The 13747-nt window shown below is 45.8% G+C and overlaps 1 protein-coding gene across 4 annotated transcripts in view; it reads right to left on the reverse strand.

Moving 5' to 3' along the window:
- Positions 1–13747, reverse strand: part of Fam107b (family with sequence similarity 107 member B) — a 74564-nt gene that overhangs the window by 8257 nt on the left and 52560 nt on the right. For 3 of the 4 annotated variants that reach the window (XM_076939475.1, XM_034510897.2, XM_034510896.2), the window contains exon 2: positions 643–826. In XM_076939475.1, coding sequence (XP_076795590.1) covers positions 643–770 — 128 coding nt within the window. In that variant the 5' untranslated portion in view covers positions 771–826. Of the gene's footprint in view, positions 1–642; positions 827–2900; positions 3053–13747 lie in introns of those variants that run through there. The other variant, XM_076939474.1, reaches the window with a different exon arrangement.

Genomic DNA, 13747 nt, shown 5'->3' on the forward strand with positions numbered 1-13747 from the left:
ACTATAGAAAAGAAACTAATAAAGACACAAGGAAGACTATTGTTGTTAAGTCTAATAAGGTTCTAGAAATGTCTCTCTGCAACTAGGAAACGCTAGTACAGGCAGGACTTAAATGTGATTCCTATACTTTCCAAAATGTCAGAGATTTAAAATTAGGAAAGTCTTTCTCTTCTGCATACGACACTCTCTTCCTACCCCTAACTCAGCCTCTCCTACCCAAGTTTTACAATATGCACACATGGGCTCAGCAACTGAAGGCACTTGCTGCCAAGCTCTGTGACCCGAGTTAAATCCCCAGGCCCCACATGTTGGAAGGAGAGAACTGATTCTTCCAAGTTGTCCTCCACAGGCACGGGCACGGGCACGGCACGGGCACGGGCACAGGCACAGGCACAGGCACAAACAAAATAAATGTAAGTGCTCCTTAAAATATACCCGCATTTGAAAGGCGATAATGTCAGCCCCGTGTCAGCCGCACCTGTAGGAGCTTGAAGGAGAAACAGTAGGCTCCTGGCTCTCGCATGCTTGTTAAAAGGATGCCTTCAATATGGCAAACAAGCAGAAATCCCTTAAAGCCTTTGTAAACTCAAAATGAAACCTTAAAGTTTCCTGAAGGAAAACAAAGCTTGAGAAACTACATACCTTTTTTGATTCATAAGAAGTTCTCTGTGGAGGTCTTGATGATTTCGGGATGTTTTGACAGGATTGATTAGCTTCTGGGGCCTAATTAGCTCAGGATTGTCATCTTCTATGTAGTCTGGCTCGGCCATAATGTTTCTTGGAATGAGACAGGAGTCCTTGGGGTCAATATCCTCAAGTGGGCTGTCTGAAACACAAAGAGAAGGCACATTCATTTGCAGCCTATTCTGTCAACACTTCTTTCACTGATGGTCAAGGCCCCAAGAACATGTCTGGTCTGTCACACCAGGACATGCCATCCTCCAGTGTCTACTTCAGGGACACCACTGATTAATCCTCCAAGGACTAGAAAGCAATGGGGCCTGACTCCAGTCAGTGCCAATCACACCCTGAGTTCAAGTCACAAAGGACACCTCCTGCCACCATGTCTCAAAAGCAAGCTCACAAGAAACACTTGGGTACCAGCTTTTTCCTCAACCTTAGCAAATGAATCCACACTACCAGTGTGAAGCCGAGACTGCAGAGACAAAACTTGTAACAGTCAATTTGGATAACAGGCAGCCTGTTTCTCTTCAATCTGATCATCTATTCTCAGGGCTAGAACAGAGAGAGAGAGAAAGAGAGAGGGGAGGGGTAACCTTGCAGCAAAACCCCCTTTGGGGCAGGGGATGGGGGATGGGGGGCCTACAGAGAACATGTCTCTGAACTATAGCAGAGCAATGTGCTGACAGAGTTGGGCATTTTTTGGCCTCAGACTTCCTCTCCAAAGAAAGAAAGTCTCCTTTCTTAGACACCTGTAACTAACTAGGGCTGTGGACAACATGCACTGGACACCTGTCAATGTGAGCACTGTTTCATGACTGAAGAAAAATCCCCCTGGAGGCTGGAGCAAGAAGACCAGGACTGACCACAGGGCAGAAGACAGGCAAGGGCTGGTGCCAGTGAGTGACTGCCAAGATTACCACATGTGCCAAGATGCATTCTTGGTGCTGACCCCATCCATCCCTCCTACCTGCACTCAAAACAAACCAGATGAATATTTCGTAATAATTAACAGGAGATTCGTACTTGCCTGTCCCAGTTCAGTGACTTTGATTTTCAAACTCAAAATCAGATAAGGGCCTGACTACAACAGGGTAATCCAAACTTGCTTTCTCTGGCAAGTCCACAGTTAGGATTACTAACTCTGGACACTTCCTCACTTACTAGATGATACAGAGAGCAGGGGACTGTGTGGGAGGAAGAGCCACACCTGAAACCGTCATACCTAGATAGCACTGCACTGCCACCTCCAGGGTATTTACACCACAAGACACACCGGGATATGGGGTGACTGTAGGTTTCTGTCCATTCTCTGCAAGGGGGACCACCTCTCCTCCAGTTCCAATCCCAGCCCCTTCAGAGAAGTGTAAGATGTTGAATTAATATTGACTATATGAAATCTGCCCTCAGAAGAACAAGAAGAGTTTCTCCGTGAGCAAGCCAAATCTTAGTCCAATGGCAGCTCCTACCTTTAACTTCGGCCCACAGAGACCACCCAGCACAGACAGTTATGGGGAGGAGTAGGGCTATGTGGAGGGGGGGGGGGAAGAGAGAAAGCAGGACGTCTATCCGCAGACTCCATCATAGACACCAGAGAGAAGCAAACATGTGCAGTGACCGTCAACGCAGGAACGTGAGTTTCAGAGTCATCTGTCTCCCTGAACCCCCTGACCTGTCACCAACAGCGCTGGATACTAAGCATCGAAGCCAAATCTAGGCAAAATGACAGCCAAAACTATCAGTGCCTCTGGAACGGAATGTGCAGACGCAGGGTCCCATCTGAATCCAGCAACAACCATAGGAACAAAAGACTCAGGCTCTACACCAACAATCAGAAAAACAAGACTTGAATATCATGCTGGTACTTTATCACTAGTGCCATAGTGCTAAAAACAAACTGCCTGTCCACTAATCCCAAAACCTAGGTTTGCCAAACTGCAATGCCCACCTTTGTTTACAGCAAGTGCTGTAAAAAAAATTTTAATTAACACGAAAATAAACCTATTAAATGTCTAAAGAATAAGTCAATTAAAATAGAAAAAAACAGCTGTAGCTGTACCATAATTAAATATTTGAGGTAACACTATGTAATATGAAGGCTTGGAGCTACCAAATGGGGAAAACACAACAGAGAATCAACCCACACAGTCCCAACGCTGTTAATATTGATATTTTAACTGAGAACTCCTGCAACCTTAACCAAAGAGAGAAACACAAACCTTGCACATAGTGAGTGAGGGAGCCCATCACAGCCAGCCTGACTTGAGCACCACTGCTTCCTGGCAAACCGTGCAGTGCTGCCTGCTTGAAATCTCAAATGCACAAGGCACAGCTCTATAGCCTCACCTGCCTCAGAGAGTCAGAGCAGACTCACTCTGGTTAATCAGTAGACAAAGTAGGCTGCCTGCTTCCATAAAAGGACCTGCTTCTCTACCCTAAGCCATGACACCCTTTCAAAGCAGAAGGGACTCCAAAGGTCAAAGTTACAGGAGGAGGCAGGTGAGGAAAGAATGTGGTAGCTGTCAACTCCAGGGGAGAGGAGACTTAGGCCAGGATACTGTGGCACAAGTGGGTGGACAGCACAAGTGTTTATGATTTCTCTTAGATTCGAGCTTCTTGGAAGGCTTCTCCCCCACAGAAACAGTCAGGTGAGATGCACCCAAGTGGGGGTCTCCTACCAGACAAGACCTACCAGACAAGGGTGAACCTGTATGAGTTCTGACCTAAGCACAGAGCAAACACTGTCCTCAGTTTCTCTGTCTTGGAGTCAGAGGGTGGACACAAGAGCCCCACAGCCCAAGTCCCACGTGCAGGCTCAGAGCCTTCTGTGGCCCCAACAGAAGGTGTGTGCAATACACCTCCTGCAAACTACAGTAAAGGGGGTTGGAAAGGGGACTAGCTTCTCCCTGTGTCCTGTATGGCTTGATCACAGGGTGGCTGGTACAGGAGCTGGGAGCTAGATAGGGTCATTTCTCCTTGGCTTTCCACTCTGCATCCACAACAAAAGCAAAGAAGCAACCATCTCTGTGACTTTCTTAACCTGATGCTCTTTCCCGTCAGACATCCTATTCACGGTTACCCAGCCTGACAACAGAATTCTGATCATATGGCAATGTATCCTCACAGAGTCCATGCTCTGACTGAACTGGTAAATACTATGTGCTCCACCTTCCCGCTCCTTGGCCCTTCCTCTACCTGCAGGCCATGGCCATTGCTGCTCCTAGCAGGCATGATGGTCCTTTCTTTCCACCCACAGATCCTTACACCAAGCCAAGTCAGATGCAGATGCACGGTCTAGTCTTCAGGAAGCTTTCCTAACTTCCTGACTGTAATTAAACTCTGGCCAACAGCTATGGAATCATTGCCCCTTTTTTTTGTATGCATCGAAATCTACATGTAACACTTCATCCCTTTATTGCAAAGACTGGATCTCCTCCCTCTCTTCAACCACCTAGGATTCTATGGAGGGTCTATGGCGATTACTTAAAAGAGGTAACCAAGTCAGTCATTAGTGACCAGAAGAGGGAGCCCCTGAGCCATGTGACTTCCTTGGCCTTTGGAAATGCCCTCAGAGTAGGATGGGAGGCCAGGTGGGGTTCTTCACTGAGCACCAAGCAGCCAAGAAGGCTGAGAGGAAAGATGTGATAGAAAACTCTAGAAGTAAGGGGGTATTATCCTTACATGAGCTATTGTTTCTTGAAATTAACACAAGATGTCCTCATCATACTAACACTAGTGACCAAGTAACTGGACCATAAAGTAAGTTTTTTATGTTGTTGCTGCTGCTTTTTTGTTTTTATCAAATATCAAGTCAAGGAAGAAAAATCATTGCTGGCTCAATTAAAGAAATACAACTGAGTGGAGATCTTAGACAAGCCGTAACTTCCTTGACTTCAGTTCCCTGGCTGTCTTTGAAAATGAATGAAGTAATGAGAAAGCAATGGGCTAGTACCCAGGATGTGGTACTTAAGTAGGAGGTGTTGCTAGCCAAGCTATAGCCAACGACATTGCCTATTTTATCTAGAGGTAGCTATCTCCTTTTGGCCATATTTTCCTCTAATCGTGAATTCAAATGAATGATACACAGTTTTCCTCACTAGTAACAGTAACTAAGTACATGGGGATGCACAGGAGAGTATAACTGTTCATGCTGTATGTGAGTGTGAGAGTGACTGTGTGTGTGTGTGTGTGTGTGTGTGTGACATTTATTTATGTGTGGAGGGCAGATGACAAGTTCAAGGGTCATTCCTCAGGAGTGTCCACCTTGTTTTTTTGATACAGGGTTTCTCATGAGCACGTGGGACTTCACATCACCACCAGCACCAGCACCAGCACCAGCACCAGCACCAGCACCAGCACCAGCACCAGCACCAGCACCAGCACCAGCACCAGCACCAGCACCAGCACCAGCACCAGCACCAGCACCAGCACCAGCACCAGCACCAGCACCAGCACCAGCACCAGCACCAGCACCAGCACCAGCACCAGCACCAGCACCAGCACCAGCACCAGCACCAGCACCAGCACCAGCACCAGCACCAGCACCAGCACCAGCACCATCTCTGCCTCCTCAGTGCTGTGGTTGCCTGTGCAATTTACTATGCCCAACGTTTTCTATGGGTGCTGGGATCACACTGGGTCCTCATGGTTGACAATGAGCATCTAACTACTGAGCACTTTCCCCAGCCCAGCAATCCACAGTCTACCACCAAAGCTACAAACACAAGACTCTTGTGGCAGGAGTTAAAAGGTCTACCTAGCACATTATCGGCATAATACACTGCTTTCTGGTGGCTCCAGACAGTGTTTTCCAGGTTAAATAATGACTTCCACTACAAACTTTCCCCACCGAGCCAAGAGCACACACACTTATTGTGCTGAGCTTCACCATCATGCCATTCTGGTTCTTTGTACAACTTTGCATATCTGTACATAAAACAATAAAATGCAAAGAACTAACCTTTTGTAGTTGAAAAATCAGAATTTAGAGATTATGCCAATTTTCATTAGCCTAAAAAAAAAAAAAAAAACTCTATTCTATCTGGAAGCATTCTATCCTGTCTTAAAGAGTTCTCTGTCTCATGGCAATGCATATACCAGATGCATGCAAACACATACAGCAGAGTCCAATCAATCCCAAATAACTGAACTTTTGAACTGCCAACAACCACTCCCAGGATGCTAAAAGTATTTCAAGACATTCTTTCCGAGAACCTATTCCTCAAACTGGCTCTAGAAGATTCTGGTAAATGCTAGGAACTCTGAGCTATCCAAAATGCTTAAGACAGTAGGCTGGTAAATTCAGGCCTGGGTCAGCCTGAAAACTGGAAGACGCTTCTTAGATCCAAAGCAATCTCCTCCCTCTGTCCCTGGATTCCCAGACAGACAGGAAAATGAGTTAGTGCAAGACTCTCCAGCGGAACTGGCCTCATCTGTCAGTGTCTTGGACAGCCTGGCCTTGAGGTGAACCTAAAAACTCAGTCTCTGACCAGAAGCCATCATCTGATACCCAAAGGCATTTGACAAATGCTTGGAGCACCCTCTGTGGACACAAATCTGCTATGAGAAAGCTTGGGAAAAGGCAACCCTCTGGGATTATCTGCATAAACACAGCAGTGTTACTTTTTCATATTCTGCCAAGCTCTACTACTGTTAGAGGAGACCCTAGGATTCCCAAGTGGCCCATTTAAAACAATGATAAAGTCTTAACCGATTTGCTCCCAATATGTTGCCGTCCAAACACCACATAATGATGTTCTTGGGAAAATATCCAAACTCATTTTCTCATCAGTTTATTTTTAGCCCCTCCCCTCACCAAATGTATTTTTAAACAAGGAGGAACATACTTTATATTTAAGAAATGGGAAAAGATGAAGGCACAATGAAGGGAGACCAGAAATACCCAGAAGTCAGAGCACATACCAATAACCACAATAAACTGGACCAATGTCAGGACCAATCAGGTGGCAATAGTAAATAAAAATAAATAAATAAATAAATAAGTAAATAAAAATTAAAATAAAAAACACCTGGGTGTCTAATTTATGTACATAACAGTCAAACAACCTGTGTTTGATATCAGGTTACCTTAGGAATGGATGGTGAAGGGAGACATAAGGTGGGGGCAGGGAAGGGATTCTGCGGTATTGCAGTATGATGTTCCATGTGCTAATACCAGCTTTGGTTACACAGGTCATCACGTGTAACTTTCTGGTGCATGCCTTCTCTGTAGCATAATAAATATACCCCAGTAAACACAGTTTATATAACACTGCTGTTGAGACTATCAACTAAGAATCACTTTGTTGTTACAATGTTATTAGAATTTGGCCTTGCATCTCATTAGAAATGTAGGCATAATAATCTTATGTCTAAACTTAACAGAATAAAATGGATACATGTGAATACCACACTGCATCTTGGAACATTTTCTGCCTCCCACCCAATGCCTGTCTCCTTTACACACCCTCCATAAGGTTCCACTGAATATTACATAAAACATACATAACATGTCCATCCATGTAGTCATACAGTGATAAAGAGCTGGCCTGAGGACCAGTGATCCTGGATAGGCCTTTGCTTAGGTCATTCACCAGTTATGTGGTTTGGTTTAAATGGCTTACCCTGCATCTCAACTTTCTTAACTGGAAACCAGAGCCAACAATCCACTATCTGTGGACTGTTCTAAGCATGAGAAGTCCTGTGGCACCCACCTACCTCCATCAGGGCCCACCCATGCCCCCACACACAAGTTCAACATCTACCTTTCCGTTAATGAAGGTGCTAGCAAAATGGATGATGACTGTATCCTACAAGTCTGACAGAAACAGTTAATATGGATGAACTCAATCAATGGCTTCTATTCATTTTTTTTTCCAGTCTTGACACAGAAGGGTGAAAGAGAAGGGACAGAAAGTGAGAAGGTAGAGCTAGGCCAGACACTGGGTGGATCCCATCCTGCCAAGACCTAGAAAGCCCAGAGAACTCCCTCAATCTCCTTGATTTAGTCTGATCTCTTCGACTCAGTGGCCTCATTAGGCTTTTTGGTAATCTGCGTGCATAAATATGTGTCCTGAGCATAGGGCAATGACATAAATGTCAAAAGTCTTATAGAAAAACAAGTACACCCAATCCATGTTTGCAATTTATTTATTCTCCCACATATCTTGTGGAACATGAATTAACCACCAGTTGATGAAACTCCAAAAAGACGGAAACAGAAATGAGGGGAGCTCCTCACAGAGGCACTGTCTGCAGAGTGTTCAATGAAGCCCTATGCAAAGGGCACAGCAGATAAGCAATGAGCTGTTGGCCACATAATAGTTTACAAGTCTACATTCCATGCTGCTGACATCAGACAGAAAGATCTCTAGGCCTGTGTGCTTAAGACTGAGTTTTGGGGTTACTGTGAATTTATACTACCCATTAGCCACAAGCTGTCCAACTCTATACATGGCTACAGAAGGAGAATGGTGGAAGCAGAGGCTCAGCAAGACAGTGTCAGTGTAGTGCCCAGATCGCACTGCGGCTGCCAATCACTAAGCAACAATTTGGGCTGCTTTCCATGGACACTAGAGGGAAATACACTGTATTCCCTCTACTTTCTAGCCACTCAGCAGCCAACACTGCCAAAACCAAGCCCTGTCTAAAGTTGGCCAGTTCAGAGCAAAGCCAAAGTAAAAGACAATTATTGAATAAGCCAATTTAGAAAGGAAGGTGGATATTCAGACAACTTTAGAAAAATCTAAAGACAAGGGAACTAAAAAGATACATACCAGTGTTGGGCTGGGGTGTGGCTCAGAGGCACAGACTTGCCTATGGAAGCCTTTGGTACCTTGGGCAGGATCACACTCTCTCTCTCTCTCTCTCTCTCTCTCTCTCTCTCTCTCACACACACACACACACACACACACACACACACACACTACATTAAAAATTCCCCACGTGGCAGGCTACGAGAGACAATATTTAGGTGACTCAGATCCTTCAAGGGCAAAGTTTAGAACGCCCTGATAGACTATAATATTATTTAACTCTTTAAGGTGTGTATGACAGTGGGAGAAAGTTTCTTTGGCCCTGGCAAACAGCCCATCTATGCAAGAGCTGAGCAAGGCGATCAGACAGCTAGCCCACACGTAGACATGGAAACACATAGTACAGTGTGGTGAAGATAGAAAGCAGAGCCAAATACATGCGTAGTACCATCCGAGGTCCTAACAACAGACTAGGTTATCAACCCCAGGAATTCATTACAGATTAGGCCAGCAAATGGCTGGGTCTGAGTACTCTAGAGAAACTACCACAAAGAGAAAAGTCTTAGCAAACATCCTATACGGCTGGTTTTGTGTGTCGACTTGCCACAGCTAGAGTCATCAGAGAGGAAGGAGCCTCAGTTGCGAATATGTCTCCATGAGATCCAGCTGTAAGGCATTTTCTCAATTAGTGGTCAATGGGAGAGGGTTCAGTCCATGGTGGGTGGTGCTTTCCCTGAGCTGGTCCTAGGCTCTATAAGAAAGCAGGCTAGGGGAAGCAAGCCAACAACCAGCACCCCCTTCTGTAACAGCTCTAGCCTCCAGGTTCCTACCCTGTTTGAGTTCCTGTCCAGGCTCCCTTCAATAGTAAACACCAATATAGAAATGAAGCCCAAATAAACCCTTTTCTTCTCAACTTGCTTTTGGTCATGGTTTTTCATCACAGCAATAGAAACCCTATGACACATCCTCTTCCCTAATTTTCTTCTGAGGGCTGGTTGTGACCCTTGGCCAATCAGTTTCTTTCATATAAACAGTCCTGTGCTCATGGCCCTCGAGGCCCATCCATGAGGAGTGTGATTCACAGGCAGCTAAAGACAGGAAATGCATCACTAAAGACAACAATGATTCTTCCGCTGCTCAGTAACACTGCACACTTTCCAGCTCCCATCCCTATCATATCAAGAAACCTTCTCAGGACTCATTGGCCTCTGGCTGCCCTAGGGGTAACATTCTCCTCGCCCTCTTCTCCAATTTGAAGCTGTTGTCCATCTGCTGCATTTGAGAGCCAGTCTATGAGTCTGCACCAAAGCTTTTTATTGCTTCTTAGCCCTCAGTGACAATGGTGTCCAAGAACAGGTCTAGAGCCTTACACCCTAGCCCCCACAATTGCATCTGAAGACAATGCAAACTCTCCCTTCACGCTGCCATATGAGCCATTTCTACAGTAAGCCTAATGGCCACTGCCATCTTTTCTAGCTTGGACTCTAAAATGTCAACTGTGGGCTTCAGCACCCACCTCAAGACCAACTGTCCAGCCACACCCCATCTTGTTCTTTATTCACAGCCATACTGGACACTACCCAGACTCAGGCTGGCCAGACCTCATCCTACTAGCTATCACTGCAGCAGCAAACCCAGGCTAAAGCTGATGTCCACTGTACCGCCATCCATGCCAGCCTCCCATCTGTGGAAGCCATCCTGTGTTCTTCTAACTTCCTTATTGCACACCTGTCTTGGGCGGAGTCCTCTCAAAGCCTGCATGAAGAACCAGTCCATCCTGGATTCTTATCCATCAATGTATTTGAAAACCATTCCCTCCCACTGCCAGGAGCCTCATTCCCTCTTCCCTTCTCATCCCAAGTCTTACCACCAACTCCTCTTTGGGCTCCATCTCTCCTGACCAGCCTTCCTCATCTTACACAAACCCAATATGCTAACTAATTTAATTAGATCAAAATTCCAGGAGCAGAGCACCTCTTTCACTGGAGAAGAGTGTGCACAGCTACCGGGCCTCCTTCCCACATCTGCCATAATCAGGTCCTCAGCCAGACTTCTAAATGACAGGGTCCAGCTCTCCCACAGCAGCATTCTACCTAACAGTGCACACACACACACACACACACACACACACATTCTCACACACACAAACACACACACACCTTCTTATTTTCCTCCTACATATAATTCTATCCTCCAGTACAATGAAAACTCCATCCATCTTGCATGTCTTTACCTAGCTTAACACTTCCCTCTTGTCTGTAAACAACATAGCATTCCTAATGGGATAGCTTCCTCTCATCTCAACTGGTGTGTAAGGTTCAACCTGGTGCTCTCCTGCTCCCAAGGACTTAACACTTAGACAGTCTTCTGCCCTGGGAGTTAACTGAGCTAACTTTCCATACCATCTCTGGTGTGTCCCTGCTGCAAGGACAGATTCTAACTGCACAGCAGGAGACATCTGGTCACTTCCCTCACCACTCCCTCCTGCCTCAAGCACAATGCCTCTTGCCTAAGCCACACAAAGCATAAGCAGCCATACCATGACACCATCTATTAGAAATCTGGGACTGTCAACTACTTGTGCCCTTAGTTGAGTCTCATGAGACCTGCTGTGCCTCAGGTCTCACTCCACACTGCTTTCCACAGCCCCCACACAGTGTGTCACACCAAGGGTCATTGCAACAATGTGCTAACTGGAGGATGCACACACACACACACACACACACACACACACACACACACACACACACCGAGGGATCAGAGTCCACCCTGGAGTCACTAACCTCACTCGGTTGGTTCTGTCTTCGCTGACTCTGCCAGTGTCACTTCTTTCTGTCCCCATGGGACACAGTAAATACTTCTCTTGGGATCCTAAAATTCTCAACTTTCTCATCCCTCCTATTAAGCCAGAAAAAGAGAGACCCGACTCCTCCACATCCCTTGTCCTGAGAAATAGCAGTCACATGTTGTTCAGCTGAATATGTCTAAGCCTAGACGGTGTGTCTTGGGTTTACGAAAGAAGTCATGAACCAAGGAGAGCAGGTCAGCACAAGCTTTGAGCAAAGTCCTTCTCTAATTTGCTCACAAGTGCTTGGCACAAGTTCTAGACAAGTTCTATTTGCTATAGATCTGTACAGGAAAACCCATGTTCATTTCCCCCAAGTAACAGCTCTGCTTCCTCTTAAGGCAGTTCAATAAAATTCTCACTGAAAGTCCGTCCATACAGAGCACTGGGCTGGAGAATGGATCAGCAGAAAAAGTATGTGTTGCCAGCCCTGAGGACTTCAGTTCAGTTCCCAAATGTAACATGAGGGAAGGACAGAAACAACTTCCTCACACTGTCTTCTGACCGCCAAAGGTGTGACATCCATTCGCATGTGCAAGCCACCAACAGATAACATAGATTTGTGTCAGGTGCAAAACAAATACTAGAATAATCAGTTCCTATAAATGTTTCCCTGAAATAATTAGTAGCTAGTTAATATGCAGCACATTAATCTAAACAAACCTCCAAGCAACTGAAAGGCTGCCTGATTAATGATCCTGTTAATAATTGATTACACGATACTCACTGGCCTTAAAAATTGCTTCAGACCGATAAATAATACCAATCACATCTGAGAGATGGCCAGTGTACAGTTTAGATTGAAGAGTTTCCCTTTGTCCTGCATAAAGCGTTTTGAAGAAGTCTGAGGTTCAGGGGCCCTGGGTTCCATTGGTATGGCACTCTGGTCTAACAGTGTCACCTAGTGCTGCATAAAGCGTTTTGAAGAAGTCTGAGGTTCAGGGGCCCTGGGTTCCATTGGTATGGCACTCTGGTCTAACAGTGTCACCTAGTGGTAAAAGGCACAAGGTGTGCTCAGATCCAATGGCATTCTCCTAAAGAAAGCACTGGCCATTATTCCGTCACTACAAGGAAAAGGGGGAAAAATTCTTTTTTTATTTTGAATTGCAATAAGGTAACTAGAAGGTAAATTCTAAAACATAAATAGAAGAGAGCCTCTCTCTGTCCAAGATTACTCAGAAGCATTAGTGAACCACACAGCAAGAAGGGCCACCTCTGAGCCTGGCCTCTGTAGGAGAGGCCCAGCAGTGAGGCCCTGTGAGCAGAAACACTGCGGGCAGGCCTGAGATCACCTCATTACCCCAGGCCAAAAGAAGTGTGATCAGAGCAAGCTGCCTCTCAGCTCTGCTGTCTGCCGGCTGTGCCTGCTATCGTTCTGCCACCTCAGTGAAAGAGCTCCGGACTCGGAAAAAGAAAACCTGTAGCATCCAACTCCACTCCAAGGTAGGCTCTTTGATTCCACAAATTAAGAGAAAACAGAGGAGGAAAAGGAAGAGGAAGAAAGCAACAGAACCTGGGAGATGGCTCAGCAAGTGAGAGCACTTGCCAAATAAGTCTAGCCAGCCACGTGCGCTCAATGCCCAGTACCCACAGTGGAGAAGACAACTCACCCTGAGAGCTGTCCCCGACCTTCAGAGTTGTCTGACCTCCACAAGAACTCCTTAACATGTGCACACACAGACACCTTTCAACACACAGACGCACACGCATGTATGCACATAATAATAAACACATTTTTAAGGAGAGCAACATAAACTTTGTTTACATGGTGAAGCTCAACTGAAAAGAATCAGTTTGCCGGGGCTCTACCTCATGGCAAGGCCCTGGTTTGACATGTATGAGGCCTTGGGTTTGATCTCCATCACTGCAAAATAAACAAATGAATAATCAAAATGTACTTATCTGTACAAAGGGAATGCTAAGCCAGATGACCTGGAGGTCCTTTGAGAGTTAAACAATTTGATGAAAGAGGAGCTGAACTCATCCATTGACCTCAACCAGCCTGGCTTAGGACTGAGGGCTGCAGAGTACCTGACATCCAATAGAGGGTGCTCCCCTCAGATTCCACAGAGGCCCCAGGAAGGCCTCCACTCTGTTCTTTAGAACCCTCTCCTGCAGAGCCACACTGAGTAGGCCTTCTGACTGGGTTTCAGTTTTCCTCACCTATCTGCCCTCTCTCCATGTCTATCTAAAATAGTCAAGCAGTGTGTCCCAGGGCTAGAGAGGGCCAAAGAGAGCAAAGAGCACACCATACTTTATTAAATCCAAACACCAATTCCAGGGCCTCCTAAAGATAAGACTAGAAACAGTTTTAAGAACAGAGATATTTGCAGTAGAGAGATGGCTCAGCAGGTTACAACAGATACTGCTCTTCCAGAGGACCCAAGTTCAGTTCCTAACATCCACATTGAATGGCTCACAACTATCTGTATGTTACTCATGTTTCAAGGGGATCTGATGCCCTCTC

Source organism: Arvicanthis niloticus, chromosome 8 (assembly GCF_011762505.2).
Source record: "Arvicanthis niloticus isolate mArvNil1 chromosome 8, mArvNil1.pat.X, whole genome shotgun sequence".
Lineage (NCBI taxonomy): Eukaryota > Metazoa > Chordata > Mammalia > Rodentia > Muridae > Arvicanthis > Arvicanthis niloticus.